The sequence below is a fragment of the Anabas testudineus genome, chromosome 11, assembly GCF_900324465.2.
Source record: "Anabas testudineus chromosome 11, fAnaTes1.2, whole genome shotgun sequence".
Classification (NCBI taxonomy): Eukaryota; Metazoa; Chordata; class Actinopteri; order Anabantiformes; family Anabantidae; genus Anabas; species Anabas testudineus.
In genome coordinates, this window is record NC_046620.1 from 22,084,995 (window position 1) to 22,107,659 (window position 22,665).

A 22,665-nucleotide genomic window follows, 5' to 3' on the forward strand; every position below is an offset into this window, starting at 1 on the left:
TAGCATGCAACATGGAGTACTAGATGTCTTGTTGTAATGGGTAATAGTTTAACTTTCTCAAGTGCAGTATGTCTTTTTATCCAGGTGTAAACTCCTCTTGAGTACGTGTCACCAACACTTTAACAAATGTGTTCCACATGGTCCATTTGGTTTGTTTCATATTCCACATTGCTCTCCTTTCAGTAAAACTGGGTCTGGGTTCTTATGGGTAAAGCTGGCTCACTTCTGATAATAAAACTGAGCAATCTAGTACTAAATAGTACTAGAACAATATACATTAAGACCACTTGGGTGTCATTATTGATGTTTAATTGTTTAGTGGAATCTAAACAACTAAATACACAAATTAATACATCAAATAATTAAAGTGAGAAGATCTGAGTGTGCAGTTACAGTGATATGGAAAAACAGGGTGAACTGAACAAGACCAGGAAAGAAATAAGAGTAAAGTAATAACTAGGGAGTCATTCCAGTGACAGTCCACCATAGCATTCCCTCAGGGTAACGACTGATTAATAATAACAATATACTTTATTGATCCCCTTGGGTATATTGTTGTTGACAGCCTTTCTATTTTTTTATCTCCTAAGTTAGGAGTAACGTGGACTCACTCCTTCCAGTGGGTGGCAGTAATGCTCCAGGACGCTTTCTGCAAACCGCCATCAAAGGTCAAAAAGAAAGCGAAGAAGAAGACGAAAGGAGGAAGAAGGTGGACCAAGGAAAGAGCCGCCATTTCCGTGAGGTCGAAATCTGCAGTGCTGGGGTAATATTTGTAGTATGTATGAATTATCTTTTACTTCAGTGTTAACTGAACTTTAATAACAACCGAAAACTGAAACGCGCATCATGAATGTGATGTTTAGAGCGGGCTAATAGCACCGGGCTAGCTTGTTATACGAATCGTAGCAAAGTTCGGCAGCAGCAGGAAAACGATGAGAGAGCAGTGGTGAAAGATTCATGTCGTCGGTTTGTTACACCTCATGTTAAAGATCATGTTAAAGATCATGTTACACCTTACTCATAACGAGGAGTCTGTTCACATACAAAGGAAGCAACAACCACAGTAACACAACAGTTCAGATACATGGAAAAGTCGATTTTCATGGTCCTCACAGCATCACGCAGTGCAGACGACAGTGCCATCAAGCGAGGGTACAAGATATAACTAATATAGTTAAAGAAGAGAAAAATACATGTGGAGATGATGCTGTTAAAAATCTTTACTAGGTGTTAGTTTAACGAAGCAGCGGCTGCGTGATCAGTTTCATTCATAATACAGACAGGAATGAATGTGACACTTCAATAGAAAGAATCACTGTACATAGTGACTCTGAATACAGTCTGTTTTATATTATTATATTTTTACATTAAGAAAATAGATAGATAGATAGATATCAGCTGTGTCATTTAAGAATCAAATGCATTGATGTGCTGCTGAAAAAAGGATGCATCTCTGTCTTTTTTTTGTCCAATTTCAAGCATAAAGTCAAGCTTTTTTTTTCTTACAATGAAGATTTGTTGTTTTTCTAATTGTGAAGTCAGTGTTTTTGTTTTTGGCACCATTGGTTGGACACGTGAAGAAGTAGTCTTAGACTCTGGACATCATCCTACAGCTTTGTCATTATTGTGTTTGGTATTTTGTAGACTGAAAAAAGTCAGTAAATGAAAAAAATCCCAAGCTGCAGCCATGATTATAAGATGATTTTAATATGATTTTGATACAGAAGATTAGAGATTTAGATTAAATGAGATCATAATATTGATTCTACTGTTAGGAATAAGAAATCCCTGACGTCTAGAAAAATGGGAACTGAAAGTAGGAAAAGTATTAAAATTATGTTGCAAACAGCGGGATAAGTAAAATTAATTAGAATAAAATCAGTCATGACAAATAAAATGAAATAAAACACATCAAATGAAAAATAAAGTACAGATAGACAAAGATAATGTTAGATCAGCTGCAGTAATAAGTTAATAAGCATCCTCAAAGTCAGTGAAGGAAACAAAAGGTTAAACCAGCTGACTGCTTGGTAAAGAGCTGTACTGGGTTTCTCTTCTGTATTAAGTTCAACAATGAATGTTGTTCTTTGTTCAGATGATATTCTTCTTACAGCAGAATTAACAATTTGACCTATTAATGTTTCAAAATACAAAGCTGACATCTTTTTGCTCTTTCTCTCCACTGAAACATTTTCAGATGCCAAGACATTGTTCGGCAGGTGGCTGCAAATCTCGGGACAACCGTGAGACTCGAAATGCTGGGATCACCTTTCACAAGTGAGATTGTGAACTTGAAACAGTCACTTGCTTTTGTTCAGTTTACTAGTAACATGAGGGTCAGCAGTAAAAGATAAATACTCAGCTAATCTGCTTTGTTGGCTGGTTAAATGTTTGTTTTATAATAAATGTAGCTTGTGATTTTGATGTTGGATCTTTCAACTACTGCTGAAATGTTAAGGTGGTAATGAATAAATCCGCTGATAGCAACAACCCAAAAACTATGTCCCAATTTATTTCTAGGTTGTAAGTTTCCACTTTCAGAGTGAATCCTTTTTCTGTGTTCTGTAATGAATGCATGCACTGATGTACTCGTGGGACAGTTGTAACCTGTCCTCTGGAATCTGAAAGTGCTCAACAAAAACATTGCAGGCTTCATCTTCCTGGATCAGAATTTACCTTCCAATAAGATTGGTGCTGCCAGCCTGGTTTGTTTGTAGTATAGCTAATAATAATAATAATGGTGATGATAATGACATAGGCTACTTTTTTGTTTGGGTTGGATGTATGTAGAACCGTAGAGATAAAGAGAAGAGAGACACAGAGAGGTCAAAAACGTGATTCATAGAGCCTCTAATAGTTCCAAGAAGGTCAACCATTGAGAAAAGAAGGTTTCACAGTAGAGATGTGATTTTTGATTATTTGAATAGTCATTATGTTTTGACTGTGGCGAGTAGGACTAGACTTAGGAATCTTTAAAGCCCACTGAGAGAACATTTAGTACCAAAGGAATGGGGCAGTTTGCCTTCTGATCTTAGAATGGCTCCAACACATTTTTTTCGGATGCAAACATGAGCAATTTCAATAGAGCGACTGTGTTGAAGCCCCTTCTAGTCTTTATGGGTAAGTCTGTACAGGCATCTCACACCTGGATTTGGCCAGTTTATCCCATTCTTCCTGTCAGATCATCTCAAGCTCCACAGCCAACTCTAGGAAGAGTCCAGATAGGTCCAAGTTTTATACAAAAAAAACTGAATTAAGTTTAATTTACATGTAATTTACACGTGTATATACGGTTAGCTCAGGCATTGAGCTATTATTTCAGCAACCAGTAGAATAAGCTCACTGTCAACTATGTTTCTTCCCTCTTTGCTCATCATTTACAAGAAGAGTTAGTATTTTTGTATTCTGTATATTTGAGTTGCTGAATAAGAAGAGGACTGAGAGTACATGATGGCCTTTAGACTCTGGCAACATCAGGAGCAGGAATCATGCAGTACATAAAATCCAATCTTTCATTGTCCATTTCGCTGTTTAGGAGAACAAACATGTTTTACCATTGGTTGTGGCATTATGTCTAATGGGTGTGTAAACAGCCAACACACCCACCACATAACTCTATGCATGTTGTATTTAATGATTGTGTTGGGTATTCTTTCTAGTATTTATGATCTTAAATATCTCCATATTTAACCAGGGTGAAGTAAATACAGAAGACAAAGCTAATTTTATCAAATTATTGTATTTTATCAATAATAATTTGTTATTGTGATGACCAGACTGCCAAAAGGAGCAACTCGGAGGAACCTTTGGATTACCAACTCCCACCGTGCAGATTCCTGGGATCCTCAGACTGACTTTGTCTACTTTTGTTCCAAACACTTCACCCCTGAGAGCTTTGAGCTGACTGGATGCAGGTCTGTAGATTTGAGTCAGGGCTAGAAGTTAATTCTATATTCTGTTATTGTAATATTTGCTGGCAGTGTTTAGATGGCAACCTAAAATGTGTTTAGCCTTTTCATCCGCAGTGGCATCAGAAGACTAAAGGAAGATGCATTTCCTACAGTATTTGAGTCCTTTTCAACATCTAAATGCAAAAGAGCAGGAACACAGCAAAAACAAGAAGCCGCTGCTGTCAGGTAAACAAGTGACACAGTCACATTTTCTCTTTATGTAGACTAGAATGTGGACATACTTAGCATGCGACAGTGTGTGGTCAGCAGGTCAGTAGCTGGTAAAACGATACTAGCCCACAGTTTTACACTGTTTGTTATCTGTCAACAACAGTTAGACCAGTTAGGTAGTTGGTAGTTAGTATCACCATGGAACGACTACTGCTATGTATTGTTCACTTCCCACTTTTGATGGTTCTGACTTGTCGTGAACCTGCAAAACAACAGAACAGATTTAATTTGTTCTCAAAATGACAATTCTTGTGCTTCAAATTTACCATGTTCCCCATCATGTTGAAATCTTTATTAACTAATCAGCACTAAACACAAGTAGTTGTTGAGATATTTCGGTTTGGTTGCTTACTTAATATCTCTACTTAATATAAACCTGTCAGAGAAATGCAGTGCATTCCTAATGTGATCAACTCAAACCAGCTGCAGCTAAGACCTCAATTTCTGAAGCCTTGTATTTTACCAAGATATTGTGTAAATGTGTGTATATGCAGACTGGTGACGAGGGTTGGATGAATGAGTGTAGAAACATACTGAATGGTTTTTGTTTTTTTCTGTAGGAAGAGTTCCAGCTCAGGTGATCAGGAGAAGCCTCATCAGAATCAGAAACAATCAGAACCTGAACCCACAGTTCAGAGATCAGTGGCAGCAGCTGAGGAGAGTCTTGAAAACAAACCTGTATCTCCCCTAGAGCCATCAGGGGTGGAGCAGCTCCCCCAACAACAATCTCCTTGTTCCCCACGCTCAGAATCTCGTCCCTCTTCGCCGTCACGTTACATGAGGCGCCTGCCCCCTCCTCCAGGCTTCTACCTGTCGAAGGAGCACAGCTACGCTCAGCTTTGCCCCCTGCTGTGGAGGAGACGTTACGACCAGGCTGTTGACTGCTTGGAGAAGGCCTTACGACAGCTGCATGCAGCCAGGAGGAGGGAGTACCGCCTACGGAGCACTGTGCTGAGACTCCGCGATAAACGGCTGAAGCACACTCTGCTTGCATCACGTGATAGTTGTAAAAACAGAGGGAGCTGGACTCTAGGGGGGCCACAGGGAAGAGGCACACTTTCTAATCAGGAGGAGGGTGAGACGGATGCTAAATTTGAGGATATGGGGTTGTTTGATGACAGATGTGTGGAGCAGATGGAGCTGGGCAGTTATTTTCTTCCAGACATCAAGAACTGGCCTGAAGAGGAGAGAGGATGTTGCTTTTACTGTGGACGGGGGCAGGTGCAGGTGGGTGGTAAGGTAGCACTCACACTTTCAAAAAAGGGGAAGCATGTCGAGCCCACAGACCGTGACATGTTACTGAGGATTCCAAGAAGTGTTGAAACCAGTAGTTGTGACACAGCTCGTAATGCCAGCGACATACAGATCATCAGGCTCGGAAAAAGTGTAGAAACCAGTGACTCAGATGTAACACTTTCCCAAATCCTGCTCCAAAATCCAGGTCTTCAACATGCAATCCCTGCTGGAGTGTGTCTGCCTGATACTCATGAGCAGAGTTTGCAGTTTTCAGCCTCTCAGCAGAAGCTGATGCCCTCTAATGGGTGTGAAGGAGAGTCTGATGCTGTGGATCAGGATCATCACCAGGACATGCAGCAGCAGTTTTGGATACATGGTACAGCTGAGGGACGAGTCATTCTGGTGCCGGTCCTTGCTGAAGATGGAGTACAAAGCCTCGTAAAAGTGGAAAACACTGAGGAAATACAAACCATATTGGTTCCAGGACTAGGCGTCAAAGGAGAGCTGGAACACATGCGAGAGACCAGTAGAGGTCTGAGCAGAGTTCAAACAGGCGGTGATGAACACTGTGACATTACTAGTGCATCAGTGGAACGGAGAGAAGATGTGAGGGAAAAACTTAAAGAACACCTGGAGGGATTTCACCTTCAGCTGAGCACTGAGTTTCTAAACTAAAAGGATGTTAATTTACCGGCCTCTGGAATAAAACACCAGTCAACCCAACGCACATGATCGAGGAGAGCCACACATTTTTCTATGCAGCTTTAAAGGCATATTCAGTGTTTAGTCACTTTAGAAAGGTGAACATCACTGGATAAATGGGTGATTTTATGTGTAGCGCCATCGTTGTATTACAAACACATCCAAGCACAAACAAGGGATATCATGAGAACTGATACTTGTGTACTAAGTCAGTACCAACATTCTGAAAAGATGGTTCGGAATTTATTTTCCATGGTACTCAAGGTAAACAAATCCCCTCATTAGCAGTGAGATTTCAGCAGCATTGACAAGCTCAGAAAAAAACCTACTACAAGTGTAGTCTGACATTACATGCTAAGAGAAGAATGTTAATGCTAATAACAATATGTGGGATGGTGGAGACCACAGCAGCAGGTCCACCATGTATGACATGTAGGAAAAAACACTTGTTCGAGTGGGATGGACAAGTTGTGGACTAAGTTGCCAAAAGCTGTGATACAAATATTGTCTCAGAGAAGAAGGAAACACCTCTAGTTCAGTCATTTTATATCTATGACCTGTCAATTAACTGCTTGCTTGCTTACAGTGGCAAGAAAAAGTATGTGAGGGATTTTGTGGAGTTTTGCATAAATTTGTCATAAAATGTGCTCCGATCTTCATCTAAGTCACAACAATACAAAAACACAGTCTGCTGAAAATAATAGTACACAAACATTATATGTTTATGTTATATGTTTTTATTGAACATAAAATTCACAGTGCAGGGTGGAAAAAGTATGTGAACCTTTGGACTTAATAACTGGTTGGCCCTTCTTTGGCAGCAATAACCTCAACCTAACATTTCCTGCAGTTGCAGATCAGACCTGCACAACGATCTGGAGTAATTTTGGACCACTCCTCTTCACAAAACTGTTTCAGTGTAGCAATATTCTTGGGATGTCTGGTGTGAATGGCTCTCTTAAGGTCATGTCACAGCATTTCAATCGGGTTGAGGTCAGGACAGGGCCAATCCAGAAGTTGTATTTTGTTCTGTTGAAGCTATTCTTTTGTTGAATTACTTGTATGCTTTGGATCATTGTCCTGTTGCATCACCCATCCTCTGTGGAGCTTCAGTTGGGGACAGGTGGTCTTACGTTTTCCTGCAAAATGTCTTGATAAACTCTGGATTTAACTTTTCCATCAATGACAACAATCCGTCCAGGCCCTGAGGCAGCAAAGCAGCCCCAAACCATGATGCTCCCTCTACCATGTTTTACAGTGGGGATGAGGTTTTGATGTTGGTGTGCTGTGCCTTTTTTTCTCCACACATAGTGTTGTGTGTTTGTTCCAAACAACTCAATTTTGTTTTCATCTGTCCACAGAATATTTTGCCAGTAGTGCTGTGGAATATCCAGGTGCTCTTTTGCAAACTTCAAACGTGTTGCAATATTTTTTTTGGACAGCAATGGCTTCCTCCGTGGTGTCCTCCCCTGTACTCCTTTCTTGTTTAATGTTTTCCTTATTGTAGATGTGTCAACAAAAATGTTAGCATGTGCCAGAGATTTCTGTAAGTCTTTAGCTGACACTCTTCTTTACCTCTTGCAGTCGTCTTTACAGGACGACCACTCCTAGGGAGAGTAGCAACAGTGCTGAACTTTCTCCATTTGTAGACAGTCTGTCTTACCGTGGACACATGAACATCAAGGCTTTTGGAGATACTTTTTTAACCTTTTCCAGCTTCATGCAAGTCAACGATTCTTGATCGTAGGTCTTCTGAGAGCTCTTTTCTGCGAGGCATGGTTCACATCAGGCAGTGATTCTTGAAACCAGTGAACCCAAAACTGGTGTGTGTTTTTAAAGGGCAGGACAACTTTCAGCAGCACATCCAATATCATCACACTGATTGGACTCAAGATTGGCTCACTTTACATGTTATGTTCAATAAAAACATGAAAACATATAATATTTGTGTATTATTATTTTCAGCAGACTGTGTTTTTCTATTGTTGTGATGTTAGATGAAGATCAGAGCACATTTTATGACCAATTAATGCAAAAAATTTTAATCGTTTTATAGGATTAGTTACATTGAGGGATGACCCTCTGTCATTATGCAAAAATACAGAGTCTGTGAATGACATATGTTCCCTACTAATGTGACAAATGGGAAAATAAATTTGCAATTATTTGTCCCTAAAATGTCCTGTTACCTTTTTACTCAGATGCATAACTTGTGCTGTTTAAAGAACTAACTGAATGTGTTTTAATGTTTAAACTAAGTATCACGTAAACTAAACAATGGGGGATCTTGCATTTAATGAAGAACCAAAGATGTTACACAAGCGTTTATATTCTGAGGGTCTGAGTTGATCACATTTTCACTGTTAATACACAATACACAGGTGAATATTCCCTTAAGTCTGCCAGGTCTCATGCCTGAAAAATGCCAAAAAGCAGTCACCAAAGAGGGGGCTGATTTTAACCACTGAACATGCTGACATTTACTGCATCGTGATACTTCAGCACTCACTTTGTTTTGTTAGTTTCTAACTACACTTAGAAAAACAACTAGGAACTACTACTATTAAATAAATAAAATACAATATTATTTGAGATTGTAGTAAAAGTGCAATATTTTCCTCTGAATTTTATTGTAGTAAAATTAACATAAAGAGAAAATACTCCAGTCAAGTACAAGTACCTCAGATTTGCACGTCCCACCTCCTCCTCCACCTGAGCTGCCATGGCTGTAGAAATCATTGTAGATGGTTGGTAGTCCGATGGGACATTGTTTATCTAAGCACATTTGCCTTTGATACTTGACTCTAATTTCCAGTGGTGGAAGAACTACTCAGGTCATTTACTTTAATGTAAGATTATTTAAAGATGGAGCTGTTTTCTTACCATATACACTGGTGTTGACTATTTGATTTAAATTGAATAATTCTAATTTGATTTACTTCACATACTGATGAATAACTTTCAAGTTTGATGATTTAGTTTTATTAATCAGGTTATAAAAGTAACTATTGTTATCAATTGAATGTAGGTGAGTAAAAGGATGAAGTAGCACAAATGGAAATACTGATTGAAATACCTTAGAATTGTACCACATTTAAGAAACTGTTTTACAATATAAATACACTTTTTCATAGGCGGCTGTCTTCATATCATCATGTCGGATACATATTATTGTCATTTCCTGGAAATGCTTACTAAATAAGCAAGATCCCTGTCATGTACAAGTATACAGATCAAGCGTACAAGCGTGCGTGCACACACACACACACACACAGTGTATAAAAGGTTCACAAAATGTCCTCTTTGAAATGATCTTTTCATTCGATCCACAGCCATGTGCAGTGACTTGCAGGGAGCGATATGTAATATCATAGGAATGCTCGATGTTAGCTGATTTCATGTGTGTGTATGCAGTGCTTGTGCTGTGCTTGTGTACGCGTGTGCGTCCGTGTTAATGCAAAGCATGTGGGTGCAGCTCAGCGAGGAGGAAACAGCGGGAAAAAGCTGACGGTCAATTCTCTGAGGCTTCTCTGATTGGGTGTGGCATCATCTTATAGGTATTCTAGTACCTCAGGGGGTGAGGGTGGGGGTGGAAGGGTCTCCCACTATTATTAAAACCACTGCAATCCTCCACTGTGACACACCCATCACCTTGAGTTTCTGTCCCGGTCCATGCTGAGAGCTGCTCCCTGCTGGAATTCTGCTGATTCTTGTGGTGGTGTTTCCTCTCAACACAGATTCTTGTGCTAGATTGGAACCAGTCGCTGGTTTTCCTCTCATTTCTAGACCCACCCACTGACTCGCCTGTCTGAAGTCAAAAACCAAACAGAAAGAATGTAGCTGTGCCTGTTTCCTTCTCCCTCCTCTCTCTCTCTCTCTTTTTCTTTCTGTCTTTCTTTCACCCACAAAATACTTTCCAAGAAACCAACTTGAAGGCTTTTGCCTCGTCTTACTGTACTTACAGTCTGACAGTCCTACAGACAGACATGTAGCAATCTGCAGTGCCATGTGTGCCACTAACAGCCGGTTGTGAAGAGGTTAACTCGGTGACAGCCTGGAAGAAAAGTGGAATACCAGCCTAAACTTGCAGGCAGTTATTGCGTAAAACGCAGTGTCCAACTTTTACTAAAGGTTTCCAGATGTGGAATGAGTTGTCTGTTTAAAATGTGAGCTGCGCCTCAGTGGAAGATCCAAACACACACTTTATCCAGTATCACACACACTTCATCCAGTGTCACACACACTTTATCCAGTGTCACACACACTTCATCCAGTGTCACACACACTTTATCCAGTGTCACACACACTTTATGCCGTATCACACACACTTCATCCAGTGTAACACACACTTTATCCAGTGTCACACACACTTTATGCCGTATCACACACACTTCATCCAGTGTCACACACACTTTATCCAGTGTCACACACACTTTATCCAGTGTCACACACACTTTATGCCGTATCACACACACTTCATCCAGTGTAACACACACTTTATCCAGTGTCACACACACTTTATGCCGTATCACACACTTCATCAGTCACACACTTTATCCAGTGTCACACACACTTTATGCCGTATCACACACACTTCATCCAGTGTAACACACACTTTATCCAGTGTCACACACACTTTATGCCGTATCACACACACTTCATCCAGTGTCACACACACTTTATCCAGTGTCACACACACTTTATCCAGTGTCACACACACTTTATGCAGTATCACACACACTTTATCCAGTGTCACACACACTTTATGCAGTGTCACACACACTTTATCCAGTGTCACACACACTTTATGCAGTGAATCTTTCTACTTTTGAAATTAAACCTTTGTCTTCTTCCAACTTTTCCTGAAGTGCATGTTTAGCCGACATAAAGCTCTTGGTTTGACACATCCAGTTAGCTGTGTGTGTGTGTTCTGATCACATTCAATCGGTGAGTACAGTTTCTACGACATATCCTCATCCACCTTCTTCTTCTTCTTCCTGGCTGTTCTTGTGTGGGGGGAGGATCCAGGAGCTGAGCCAGCTGGTGACACACACACACACACACACACACCCAGCAGCAGCAGCAGCAGCAGCAGCGAGACACGCAGCAACTGTCGTCAGCTCGTCACAGACCGTCCGACATGCCTCAGGTAGGACACACACACTTTTTTCGTGCTGTTAAAACTAAAACTGAGCTTCACCAGCTGAGATAAGTTTGTTTTTAGACAACATCCGGTTTTCACGAGCTCGCTCACTGCGACGTTCACGAGGGCAAACTGTGAAGAGACGTTCAGGGACAAGTGGAGGAGACACACGGGAACTAAACCTCCACCTTTATTTGACTGGACGGAGCTGGGAGCTGGCAGCCGGCCGCCCCTCCCCGAGAACAGCCCGCCGTGCCTTTTAAAACCATTATTAGCAGAAGTGAGCCCTTGATTCGTGTGTGACTAACGCGCCGATGAGACTCTGAAGGCAACAGTTGTTTGTTCCAGTGAGTTTGTCAGGGGCGTGGTCCAGGGGCGTGGTCCAGGTGCGGCTCAGACACTGATCCACCTGTGTCTGCTCTGTGTACCGCTGGATTGTGCAACTTTGTTTTTCATGAATAATGTCAAACTAACAATATGTCAGGATCAGGATCTGTCAGGATCAGGATCTGTCAGGATCAGGATCTGTCAGGATCAGGATCTGTCACAGTGGGGGGGTCGTCGGCTTCCACTGGTGCCTGTGGCTCCTCTGGTCCCCACTAAGAGGACCCTAACCCTAACCCTAACCCTGGTGTCCATGAAGAATATGCCACAATCCTTAAGCAAGAAATAGGACTGGGGATATAAAAAGGCCCAAAGTCTGTGAGCTCACTGTTCTCAGACATAACTGTGTTGAGCTTTCGATCAACAGAGGTGGAGACAGATGTAGAGACTTGGGTGTGGTTAATGGAAGTCTAACTTTAATTATCCTTTTTGAAACTAAACTGCAAATGTGTTTTCTTACAGAGAATAAAAGGGACGATTGAGAAAAGGGTAACATCCTTATATACTCTGTACACATGTCCAACTGTTAAACTACAGCCTCCAAAGAGCTCGTATTTCAAAGACTCTTCGGGTTAACGTGATCTTTTTGTAATACTGTGGGGAATATAATGAGGTGTTGAAATGTACTGCAGCAATAAACACTGCTGCTTGTCTACAGTCAGGACGTTGGTGCTGTCTATGGGAGAGTTTTAGCTGAGGTGAAGAGGGCTTGCAGCAGCTTGTGGTACATCAGTCAGCAAGGGTGTGGTTTTGACGAAGCAGTTCACCCACAGGCTTTGAATAGCTGCAGCCTTGACCAGTCATCTTCATCTTCAGCACTGATCTGAGCAACATCAACGTCGCTGCTGAGTCAGACGTTGTGTAATGTCAAACATGTCTCACGCACCAGTGAAGTTGCAGAGATTTCTCACCAGCTCTGCCATTTAGTTCAGTTAGCTCAGAGTTTGGGTTTGGCCGTTTTGAATCAGGCTCTCTGCTCTCACAGCATCGTCTTTGGGCGTAGAAGTGAACAGGATTTTGAGGGAAGCTCTGTGCACTGCCTGCTCCACAATAAACAGCAGATAGTGGAGCATTAATCAGCTAAAGAGACAGATCTTTAACTAAGGACTTGGTCGACACCAGATCCAGGCTGTTGCAGCGAGTACAACTTTCTAAACAGTAAGAACTGTACAACAAAAAAAAAGGAAATGGCAACTGTAAAACAATTAAACCAAGGCTGTGTCCTGTTAACAGGTTTCAACATTCAGTCTTGACTATGGAAAGTTCCGATTGTAGATGTCCCAGATTTCCTTTTCCACATTAGCCGAGGGCAGAAACATCCTTTGACCAAACATCTTCACCACAAGATACATTTTGTATCCAGTAACTTGAGGAAGCTAGGATGATATGACTGAAAGCTCTCTTACTAAATGGACCTTGTGGACAGTTGTGATATTGGTTGGAGTGACACCAGAACGTGGACATTTGTTTTGTGATATTGGTTGGAGTGACACCAGAACGTGGACATTTGTTTTGTGCATTTTTGACCTCTGTTCAGAACCATTAAACCCTTAGTTGCTGCAGTGGGCCGAGGTGATTAGTTGTGCTTAGTTTTAGCTTTAGATAAGGGGAAACGCACGTTCACTTCACTTCCCCCAATATCTACTGCCAAGCCTTGGCATCTAATGCTTAACCTGTCTACCCTAAGTCAGACAGACCAAACACAGAAGTAAAGGGTTGATTGCCTTCATCCTCCACATTTGACAGTGGTCTGTCTGTCAGAGTCAAGGCTGATCAGATTTGCCCCATTATACATTGACCTTCTCTACAATCTTTAGTAGGTTTAGAAGGTCCAAATGTAGAGTCTGTCTATGTGACAATACAGCAGGTGATGATTCAGCAGATGGAGATATGCTTGTTTGAACTCAGTCTCCTAAGAAATGTTAGTTCTGGTTTCCTTTAGCCAAGACCACAATCGTTAATTAACTAAGTTGTTTTCTGACATGAATGAATACCTCAATCATTATACCTGTAACATTAAACAGTGATACTGATGTACGATATGTCAGACTTGACAGCAACAACAAGGCTGTAACTGATTCAGCATCCATAGTTTCATGTCACTTGTTGCAAGAGAATCCATTATTCTGATTTGTGAGCACGCTTTACGCTAGAAATTAACTTTGTGTCAGGAATAGCATTAGCTGTCTGTGGGACAGTACAGTGTGTAGGCCATCAGTGTTGTGAGTTGTTCAGGGACGTTACAGAGTGTAAGTCATCAGTGTTTTGAAAGGCCTCAACACCAGAAAAACAAAAACAACCTAAAAGGTGTGAGCCAACCATAGATTTGGACAATCATTACACCCTGATGTCTCACAGTATATAGTACATCATTATATTTGCATCTCTCTATAAACCTGTAATATCGATTTCGAGGGCAGTGACAACACTGACATGTTCTATTCATTTTATGTGCTCTAAGTACTATTTTCACTAGCTGGTCTCTCCGCTCTCTCTGGTTTGCTGTTTACTGCTGGGCTGGTAGCACACTGACTTTTTCAAACGTTTCCTCTTAAAACAGCTGCTTCCTGCTACTGCAGAAACTGGTCCTATGAGGGCAGACAGAGCCAACACAGTGAAGTTGTGATCCGGACGTTAAACAATGAGCTGAAAATCACGACGCAGTGCCTTAAGCTTAAACACTGATTTCACAGTGACATGTGAAATGTAGTTATTGGAACTGTAAACATAAATCAAATATGCTTTAATCAAATGCAGTTCACAGAGGAAAATGCATCTTAACCTAAGAATAGTACTTGATGTAGGTATGACCATGCTTTCTTATTGTCTTTCTTCCTCCTTCATGCTTCATTCTTCCTTCCATTCCCCCTCCCTAGTACTCAGACCTTGAGAAGGCCATCAACACGTTGGTCAGCGGGTTCCACCAGGCTTCAGGTGACCATAGTGCAACGCTGAGAACAGATGAATTCAAAAGTCTTCTGTCTTCCCAGATGCCCAACCTGGTCAAGGTAAACGTGCTGACCGTCAGCCGGGTGTGAAACATGCTGAGCAGCAGACACACACATATAAGAAGTAGGCTCGCTCTACTGGTGGGAAAGTCATCTAACATGGGTATAGACTATTTAAAGGAGTATATCATTGAACACGTGCCTTTTGAATGTCAACACCCCAGGCTTGAAGATGGCTGTAATATTTGTGGTTTGTATAAACACTCCAGTATGTTGGTCACAAGTGAAACAAAAACTGCACAAGGAACAAACAGAAACACATTTGAAGCCTAAAGATGAGTGTTTGATATCCAGCTTTTACAACATACAGTATATATTCATAGAGTTCAATATAAGCCTGGAAAATTCTTAAGCCTGATGTTTTTGGAGTACACACTACTGGTTCTCAGGACTGGGCGATAAACTGATCTTGAAAATACTGGCGTTACATTGATCGGTATTCAAGGTTTTTTTTTCAGTCCATTATTGTGGAGGTGAGTGAAAAAAGACTGTATGTGAGAGAAGAGGCTTCACACTGTGAACTTGAAGTCACTCGACTGTGGCACTCTTTAAAAAGCTTAATGTGACTTGTGTGTGATCCAGCTTCACTCATTTCAGAAATGCCTTTTTAAAAATGCTCATAAACGTAATATTTTCCACTTGTTGGATCTTCCACATTTGGATCAAGGAGCCCCGGGAAAAAGGAGATGTGTCACATTAAATCTGTGTATCACATATTTTACAGTAAATAATGCATATTTATTGAAGACAAAGTTTCAGATCAGAATCTCTATATATTAATAATAAATCACTGTATCAGTGGAAGCCTACACATATAGAACAGTTTGTAGTAGGGAAGCTAAAATGCTGTTTGATATTCACTGGGAACTATTCAAAGAATATTCTATAGCACCATACCAGCTGCTAGGCTAGCACTGCATTGCTAAAGTTGTGGTGTGCTCATATGCCTATTTGAACTGTAATTATCAAGTGTTTAGCGAGGATGGAAAGCGTGTTCACCACTTGTTCAGCTTCACGCTGTACTAGCATTGGTTCAGTTTCCAGTTGTTTATATAATGACAGGTGACAAAAGTGCTGTCCATGCTGGTCAGACTATATCTATTTGAAACAACTGCACAGATCACACACATCCTGTCATTTATACAGTCTTGTCATGACTGTTTGTATCTGTCTGCATTTGTCACTTGTTATTAACCAGCACCGGTAAAAGTAAAGGAAATCAGTGGCTCTGTGTTTTCAAAACCATAGTCACATGACAACAAACAGCAAACGGCTGTCTATAATCTATAATTTGATGGCTATGGTGCACATTAACTGGAAACAAGAACCTACAGTACCTTACAGTCCTGTACTGTAGGAGTAATGTTCATGGTCACGGTCACATTCCACATGCTGTCCTGTGTGTGTTCCCACAGGGGGTCGGCACAGACCAGGGACTGAGTGAGATCCTGCGGAAGATGGGCGTAGGTGACGGTGAGGGCGTCTCTTTCAAGCAGTTCTGGAACTTAATCCAGACAGTAGCCACTTCGCAGTATGGCCTTCTCAGCAGCCAGAAGGGCGCATCATGCAGCTGCATCCTCCTGTGAAGGGCAGGCTCTCGGCCTCACATGTCAGCAAGCTCTAAGTTTCCACCCTGGAACTTAACTCAACAATATTCACTCTCGCTCTCCTATCAGGTGTCAGACAGAATACAAAGGTACAAAGTCTAGAATGCACACAGCAAGCTGCTCCCAACATTTGAACTAAAACATTCCAGGTTTCTCCATCTGACAGGTTTACACATTACACTTCTTGCAGTATGCTTCCCAGCATCCTTTGCAGTAGTTAAAGTCAAGTTCATTGGTAAGTCTCCATGATGCAGTAAAGGGGGTAGGATTTTCCCACTGAAGGCTGCAGTGGTCTGAATGGGGTGTAGCACTTGTGCATTTGGACGTAGACTAACTAGTTTGACACATACTAAGCTTTTCAGACTCTTAGAAGATCCAACAATCACTTTTGAATTTAACTGGTGCTAAAAGCTTCTGGTGAGGCCGGCAAGAATATTGTCACCCTACCCCCTTTTTCAGTAAAATTTTGGCTGTGGCAAAATTGTGAGGAGCGCTGACAAATTTGAAGATGGTGGACGAATCAAATGGAAGCATGATCTAAAAATGGAGAAACTAGATCATTGAACATTTTAGAATACTGAACAGGAACAAAGTCAGATTTTTTTTTTTTTACTTAATTGGCAGTGTTATCCAAATAAATACCCTAAATGTTATAGAGTTTATAGAAAGTAAGATAATACATAATTTAACTTTGCATGTAAAGATTTTGAGAAATATTAAAAGTGCAGTTTGAACAGCTTTGAAACATTTAAATCAACTTTGTGCAGAATTGACTCCAGGATAGATTCTCTGTGATTCACAGTATCTAAAAGTTTACTGTAACTTCCAGTGTTACATTTCCCTGAATCTAGTATATGTGATACCAGTCACCTCAATTTAACCTGGTATGTATGTGTCACTAAGAAAATACAAATGTGTCATTTGGATTTTGGAGAAATTTCAAATGTCTGCTTTATAGTACCTTAATGTGCTTCAACCTGTGGAATTCAGCATTTTCTATGTATTTATATTTTGTAATTCTCTGTATTCTGACCTGTATGACACCAGAAGAAAATAACCCTTAAAGAAATCACCAAAACAGACTTTGTTGTTTATTCTTTAATTCATCTTTATTGGTTCAGGAGGAGAAACACATATCTCACACAGTTGAACTGGTTCATGTGAAAATGCGGCTTTAACGGTTGAATTACTCATGTTTTACTGCTTTAATTTAGGCCTTCTCATGTAACATTATCACAAATATATCTATCAGCAAATAAAGCAGTAGCAGTTATTTAAGCAGCATAGCACTTTATTGCAGGTTATATCAGCATCAGGCAGGACACTAGAGCGCGAGGAAATACTGAAGCTACAGTAACTATGCAATAGTAACAAGTGAAAGAACTGCACTGATCCCACATTACATGAGCATTATGGCTTTAAATTCTCATTCAGAGAGGGAGTACATCCTCTCTTGAGTCTCTTTCCTTCAGGTGTTCCTCGAAAGAATTCTAGAAAAGATGAAAACACATACTTATTCATGACTTTGACCCTTCCAAAGATGTCCAGCTCTGTTTGCTCATCATGGTAAAGACCATTCATCAGCTGCTTTGACTTCACAAACAGGGCATTTTCTTTTGCTACAACTTCATCTAACCACATCTGTCTCTCCTGTGGTGCCAGTTCGTAGTTCTCGACAGTACAGCCATAGAATCCTCTGCGGAATTGTTCGGGCCAGGGTTGCTCACTCACCATGGGGTGGTCATCTCCAACAAATGCTGTGCACAGGGCGCTGTCAGTCCCCCGTAAGCGGCCGACTTCACAACCTATGACACTCATGAGGAATAGCGAGAAGGTTCTGAAGTTGCGCACCGATGCTGAAAACACTGCTACCATGAAGTAATGACCCCATCTCTCGCAGTTGTAGCTACACTGTTGGAACTGGAAAGTCTGTCGACAGAAGTCGTTGAATTTGGATGCTTTCAGACCCTGTCTCAGCTCGTGCAGGGAAGACTCGCTCTGCTGCCCAATGAAATTCTGACGAAAGCGTTCCGTTTCACCTTGATTGTCATTGCTCATGAACTTACCCACCAGACTAACGCTAAGATTTTTCCCATGTACTTTGTAAATGCATTCATTAAGAACATAGTAAAGGTCTGACATAACTTCCTCTCTGGCATTGTATCGAACCTCTAAAAGTAAATCCTGAATGGTAACGATATGTCTAAAAACTATTTTGTCCTCTTCTGGTCCTGGTTCTGTTAGCCAAATTGGTTTCAGGAGTCTTTGGTTGTTGTCTGGGACATAATCAGGAGCACGCCTTCTTTCATTCTCCTCAAAGAACAAGCTCCAAGTAAGCCCCTCCAGGCAGTCTATAGAGGGGTACTTTTTGCGCAGCTCCGCTGGAACAAACATTTGAGGATGATTTGGCCACTCCAGCGTCTGAAGATACAAAACACTTCCTTTATAATCGGGAAACTCTGGCCCTGCACAGCCAAGCTCAACTTTGGTTAGCAGGTTACCTCTTTGGTCCAGTTCAGCAATGACTCTTCTACTGTGATCATGGGACTTCCAGAATCCATCAGTTTTAGTCATTAGCTTTCCCTCGGAGCTAACAGACAAGAAAGAGTGAAATAAGTGCAGCTTTGTTTCTATACCGAGAGACCGGAGAACCTCTGACAGCTGCAAAATAAAGTGTATCTCATAGCCAAGGTTGCAGCTGATGAGGGTGATGGTGCCAAGATGACCAGAGATGATTTCAGTTTTTAAGGTTGACACAAATCTGGCAAGCTCCTCTGGGCCAAAACCAGCCAGCTGAACTTTTCCACTGATTGATTTGCTTCCATGGCCAACTAGTATGACATCATGATTGGTGGTAGAAAAGATATGGCTTTCTCTGACGATATGCAGTGTCCCCTTCTCATACTTCAGCAGAGTTGATATAGTAGAATGCCTTTCAAACAGGTAAGTGGCTGACTCAATCACTGCAGGCTCCTCTTCCATAATAACTATGGTCTGGTGGCTGTATGTAGCATTCAAAGGGGTCACATATTGCTGGAATGATGTCATTTCAAATGTGTCATGTCTAAATCTAAAGCTGGGTGAATGAGTCAAGTCACTTGGAAAGGCCTCGTTGATCAAACAAGTGTTTCCTATACAAGCAGGTATTGCCTCACTTACAGAACACCGGTCTTGAAAAGAAGGATTCCAGTCAGGAGCAATTCTCTGACATGGTGACTTTGACATAGGTAAAATCAGAGGTTCTGGAAACCACAAATCTCCACTAGCAGTACTAGACTTGGTGTTGTTGTACGTATGAGTTATCCACTTTCGAGGATCACAGACTAATGGGTCAGACCTCAGTGGAGTCATCTGAAGATATTCCCTGGAAATAGACAAGTGAGGGATGAATTATGATCAAGTGGATCAAATACTCAAACAATATACATTTTGTAGTGTTTCACTTAAGTGAATTAGAAAGATTTTAATTTGCTATTTGCCAGGGAAGCAACATGATAACTGTCAGCGGAGAAAGTATTCCCTTCATTTAAGTAAAGGTACCACACGCCTACCACACTGTATAGGTATTCTGTAACACAGAAAGTCCTATATTACAACTGTTAAGTAAAAGTATGTATTATCACAACAATGTGCATGAAGAATTAAAATACTAAATATCATATATCATTTGATTTTTAGTAGAATTTTAGTGTTGTGGTTGGTCCTGTTGGAGCTCCTTGGAACTATTTTGTACCTAAGTGCAACTACCACAGTCCAACGACATGCAGTTAGGTTAATTGGTGACTTGGTGTAAATTGCCCATAGATGTGAATGGTTTTCGGGGTCCGCCCTGTGATAGACTGGTGACCTGTCCAGGGTGTAATCATATCTCACCTGATGATTGTTGAAGTTTTAAATTAGAAATGGGGCGCATACTGTAGGCAAAGATGTTTCATGCTTGCTTTTGTGGCCACTTTTGTGCATCTTCAAGAACAACTTCTATCTAAAGTGATCTCAAGCTGCTGATTTGAATTTCTTTTTCAGGGGCTGGTAGTCAATGCTTAGTCTAACAGGCACATGCAGGCGAGATTATCCATTTGGCTGCATTTTATTCCTGTACCAGTAATAAGCAAATGTTTATGGTATGGTAACCATCAATTTTCATACCTTGGTGTACTGTTGCTAATGCTAACTTTCCAAACATTTTTTAATTGATGTTTACCATTCCATTGTGGTTTCTTAACAAACCCACAGCCATACAAACACTGTTACTCTGTAGATCTGCTTGTAGTCTTAACCAACAGGAAACATTACCTTAGTATATCATCAAAAACCTGTTTGTCTGATGGGAATTTATATTTTACCTGGTTAACACATCACATTACTCTGGAACAATAAAGCCACATTAAAATAACAGGGCCCTGATATGACTTTTCAAAGATATACTGTCCCTTTAACTGGTGACTGATAGAAATGATGGCAGCAGCATGCTGACAACTTGGAAGTAGACCTTTAGGCTACAGTATGGCTCATTAACACATAAATATATTTTATGCTCATTTCCCATAGGAGATGATGTAAATGATCACGTTTGTGATAGTGTTAAATGCAGTAGTTTACGACGTCTCACCTGTTTCTACCGTGAGAGCTGAATGGAGTCCTTTGAACACTCCAATCTAGAATAAAAAGAAAAGCTCAGTCCACTGTTTTCAGCCAGCTGGTGTCAAACGCTCCTTTTATAAGTTGTGGTAAAATGCTGCTTCTTGTAGGCCAGTTGTACGTGTGTTTCAAACTCTGAACATGTTACCATATGGGCACCATAATAAAAGGTAACTAACATAGTTTTTAAGTTTTACAGAGTAATGGATAGAGTGACAAACTTACAGTATTATATTTCTCTTGCAACAATTTACTAAGAGGTTTCATCAACACCTAAAGAGACAAATGAAAACAGCACCACATGTTGTCTAGTCTCTACAAAGTTCAATGATCTTACCAGCACTGACTCCTGCTGCTGGAGACAGCTGAACCATAATAATGAAACAAAATCCACAGAGTTTCAACATGGCTTTAAGGTTGTGTGCTGAGCAGCTGAAGTAAAGGTAACTGAATACAGTCGGCAGAGGAGCATCACATCATAGCTCGGACCACATTTGGTTAGATAAGAATGAAAATGACTAAATAACGTTTGGATCGCACAGTTTATCAGTTAAGCATTACACAGCTACAGGCTGTGAACACACACACTGCTCACTCTACTAGTCACTACACTACACTGTAATACATTAACATGCCTTATTTCTGTTTTAACTGAATTACTGCATTATCATCCACAGTCTGATTGAATGTGCAACTCAGAGAGATAATCAGACATGTTGTAAGCATGATTAAGTAGTAATGGGACAGCCCGAGCAGAAAAGGTGCAGTCTAATACAGTTTAATTGACAGTACGTGAAGGATGGATGGACTTAGTTAACCAAATAGGAGTTTTAAGACAGCACTCAGAGACAATAGCGTAGCAACAATTCCTGATGAACAACCAGACAAATTTGACCAGTAGCTCAATGAGAAAAGTGACAGCAGAGTGAGTAGATTGCAGGGACTGCAGGGCTCTATCTGAACCAATTGGGGCCTGAAGTGACATCTCACTCTAACCACCACCACCTTGGTAACTTTCTCATACAGTGACCATGCAGAAGACGACAGGTAGCCTCACACTCACCCCATCATATGTTCATTGCCCAGCATCAACCTGTGGTGCAGCACCTTCATGTTTGACACTGGGAGGCGTACTGCCTGTTACCACATGGCTGTTTCCAGGTCACTGCTAATCCCCTCCAATCTTCTTTTCTTCTCATTAGCCATCTTACCCACTCCTTTCCCCACTGTGCTCACACTGAAGCCCGTCTGTGACTAATTCTGTGCAAGTCTAATTTTACACCATAGTTTAAACTACATATGCTACTGCAATTACACTAATCTGTGATGGTGTGACATGACAGATGAAGCTGGATGCTGAACAAATAGAGTTAAGGATGGACCCATTCAACAACTATAATTCTCTGTGTGCATCGAGTTGTTGTGCGTGTCAGCATGCTTTGATCTGTTCTGCAGCAAAAGCTGGTTTGTGTGTGGACGAGTCTGAGCAGAAGAAATAAACTTGTGGAAACCAAACATCCGAAGCCTCTTCAGCAACACAGCAACACAGAGACGAAGGAAAACGGTAAGATCCACAGCAGGTACAGTAATACACAGATTACAAACTGATTTAAGATTTTCTACCATGGTTTGCCTCTTTGAAAAAACATTGTATTTGCTGTGTGATAGTATCACACATAAGTTAGTTCATCAGTTATCTATATATGTGCAGCAGAGCCTAGAATTGATCAGGTTCTACGTGTCGACATGCCTCAGTGTACGCTCAC

At 40.9% G+C, this 22,665-nt stretch overlaps 3 protein-coding genes across 5 annotated transcripts; 2 read left to right on the forward strand and 1 right to left on the reverse strand.

Annotated features, from left to right (window-relative positions):
* Nucleotides 1-693: 693 nt before the first annotated feature.
* On the forward strand, nucleotides 694-6,770 carry thap7 (THAP domain containing 7). 3 transcript variants are annotated; one of them, XM_026350269.1, is made up of 5 exons: nucleotides 694-763; nucleotides 2,198-2,277; nucleotides 3,777-3,914; nucleotides 4,011-4,136; nucleotides 4,742-6,770. In XM_026350269.1, the coding sequence occupies exons 2-5, from the start codon at nucleotides 2,198-2,200 to the stop codon at nucleotides 6,090-6,092; spliced, it is 1,695 nt and encodes a 564-aa protein (XP_026206054.1). In that variant the 5' UTR covers nucleotides 694-763; the 3' UTR covers nucleotides 6,093-6,770. The 3 variants fall into 3 exon arrangements, with proteins under 3 accessions (XP_026206054.1, XP_026206056.1, XP_026206055.1); XM_026350271.1 differs by having other exon boundaries at nucleotides 4,026-4,136; XM_026350270.1 differs by having other exon boundaries at nucleotides 701-775.
* Nucleotides 6,771-11,131: 4,361 nt separating this feature from the next.
* On the forward strand, nucleotides 11,132-17,343 carry s100v2 (S100 calcium binding protein V2). The gene is made up of 3 exons (XM_026348967.1): nucleotides 11,132-11,268; nucleotides 14,523-14,654; nucleotides 16,070-17,343. The coding sequence occupies exons 1-3, from the start codon at nucleotides 11,260-11,262 to the stop codon at nucleotides 16,238-16,240; spliced, it is 312 nt and encodes a 103-aa protein (XP_026204752.1). The 5' UTR covers nucleotides 11,132-11,259; the 3' UTR covers nucleotides 16,241-17,343.
* On the reverse strand, nucleotides 16,860-21,315 carry LOC113154655. The gene is made up of 3 exons (XM_026348966.1): nucleotides 21,237-21,315; nucleotides 20,871-20,916; nucleotides 16,860-19,625 (listed from the first exon to the last, which is right to left on the reverse strand). Exons 1-3 carry the CDS (start codon nucleotides 21,304-21,306, stop codon nucleotides 17,672-17,674), a joined length of 2,070 nt encoding a protein of 689 aa, XP_026204751.1. The 5' UTR covers nucleotides 21,307-21,315; the 3' UTR covers nucleotides 16,860-17,671.
* Between the last annotated feature and the right edge of the window lie 1,350 nt (nucleotides 21,316-22,665).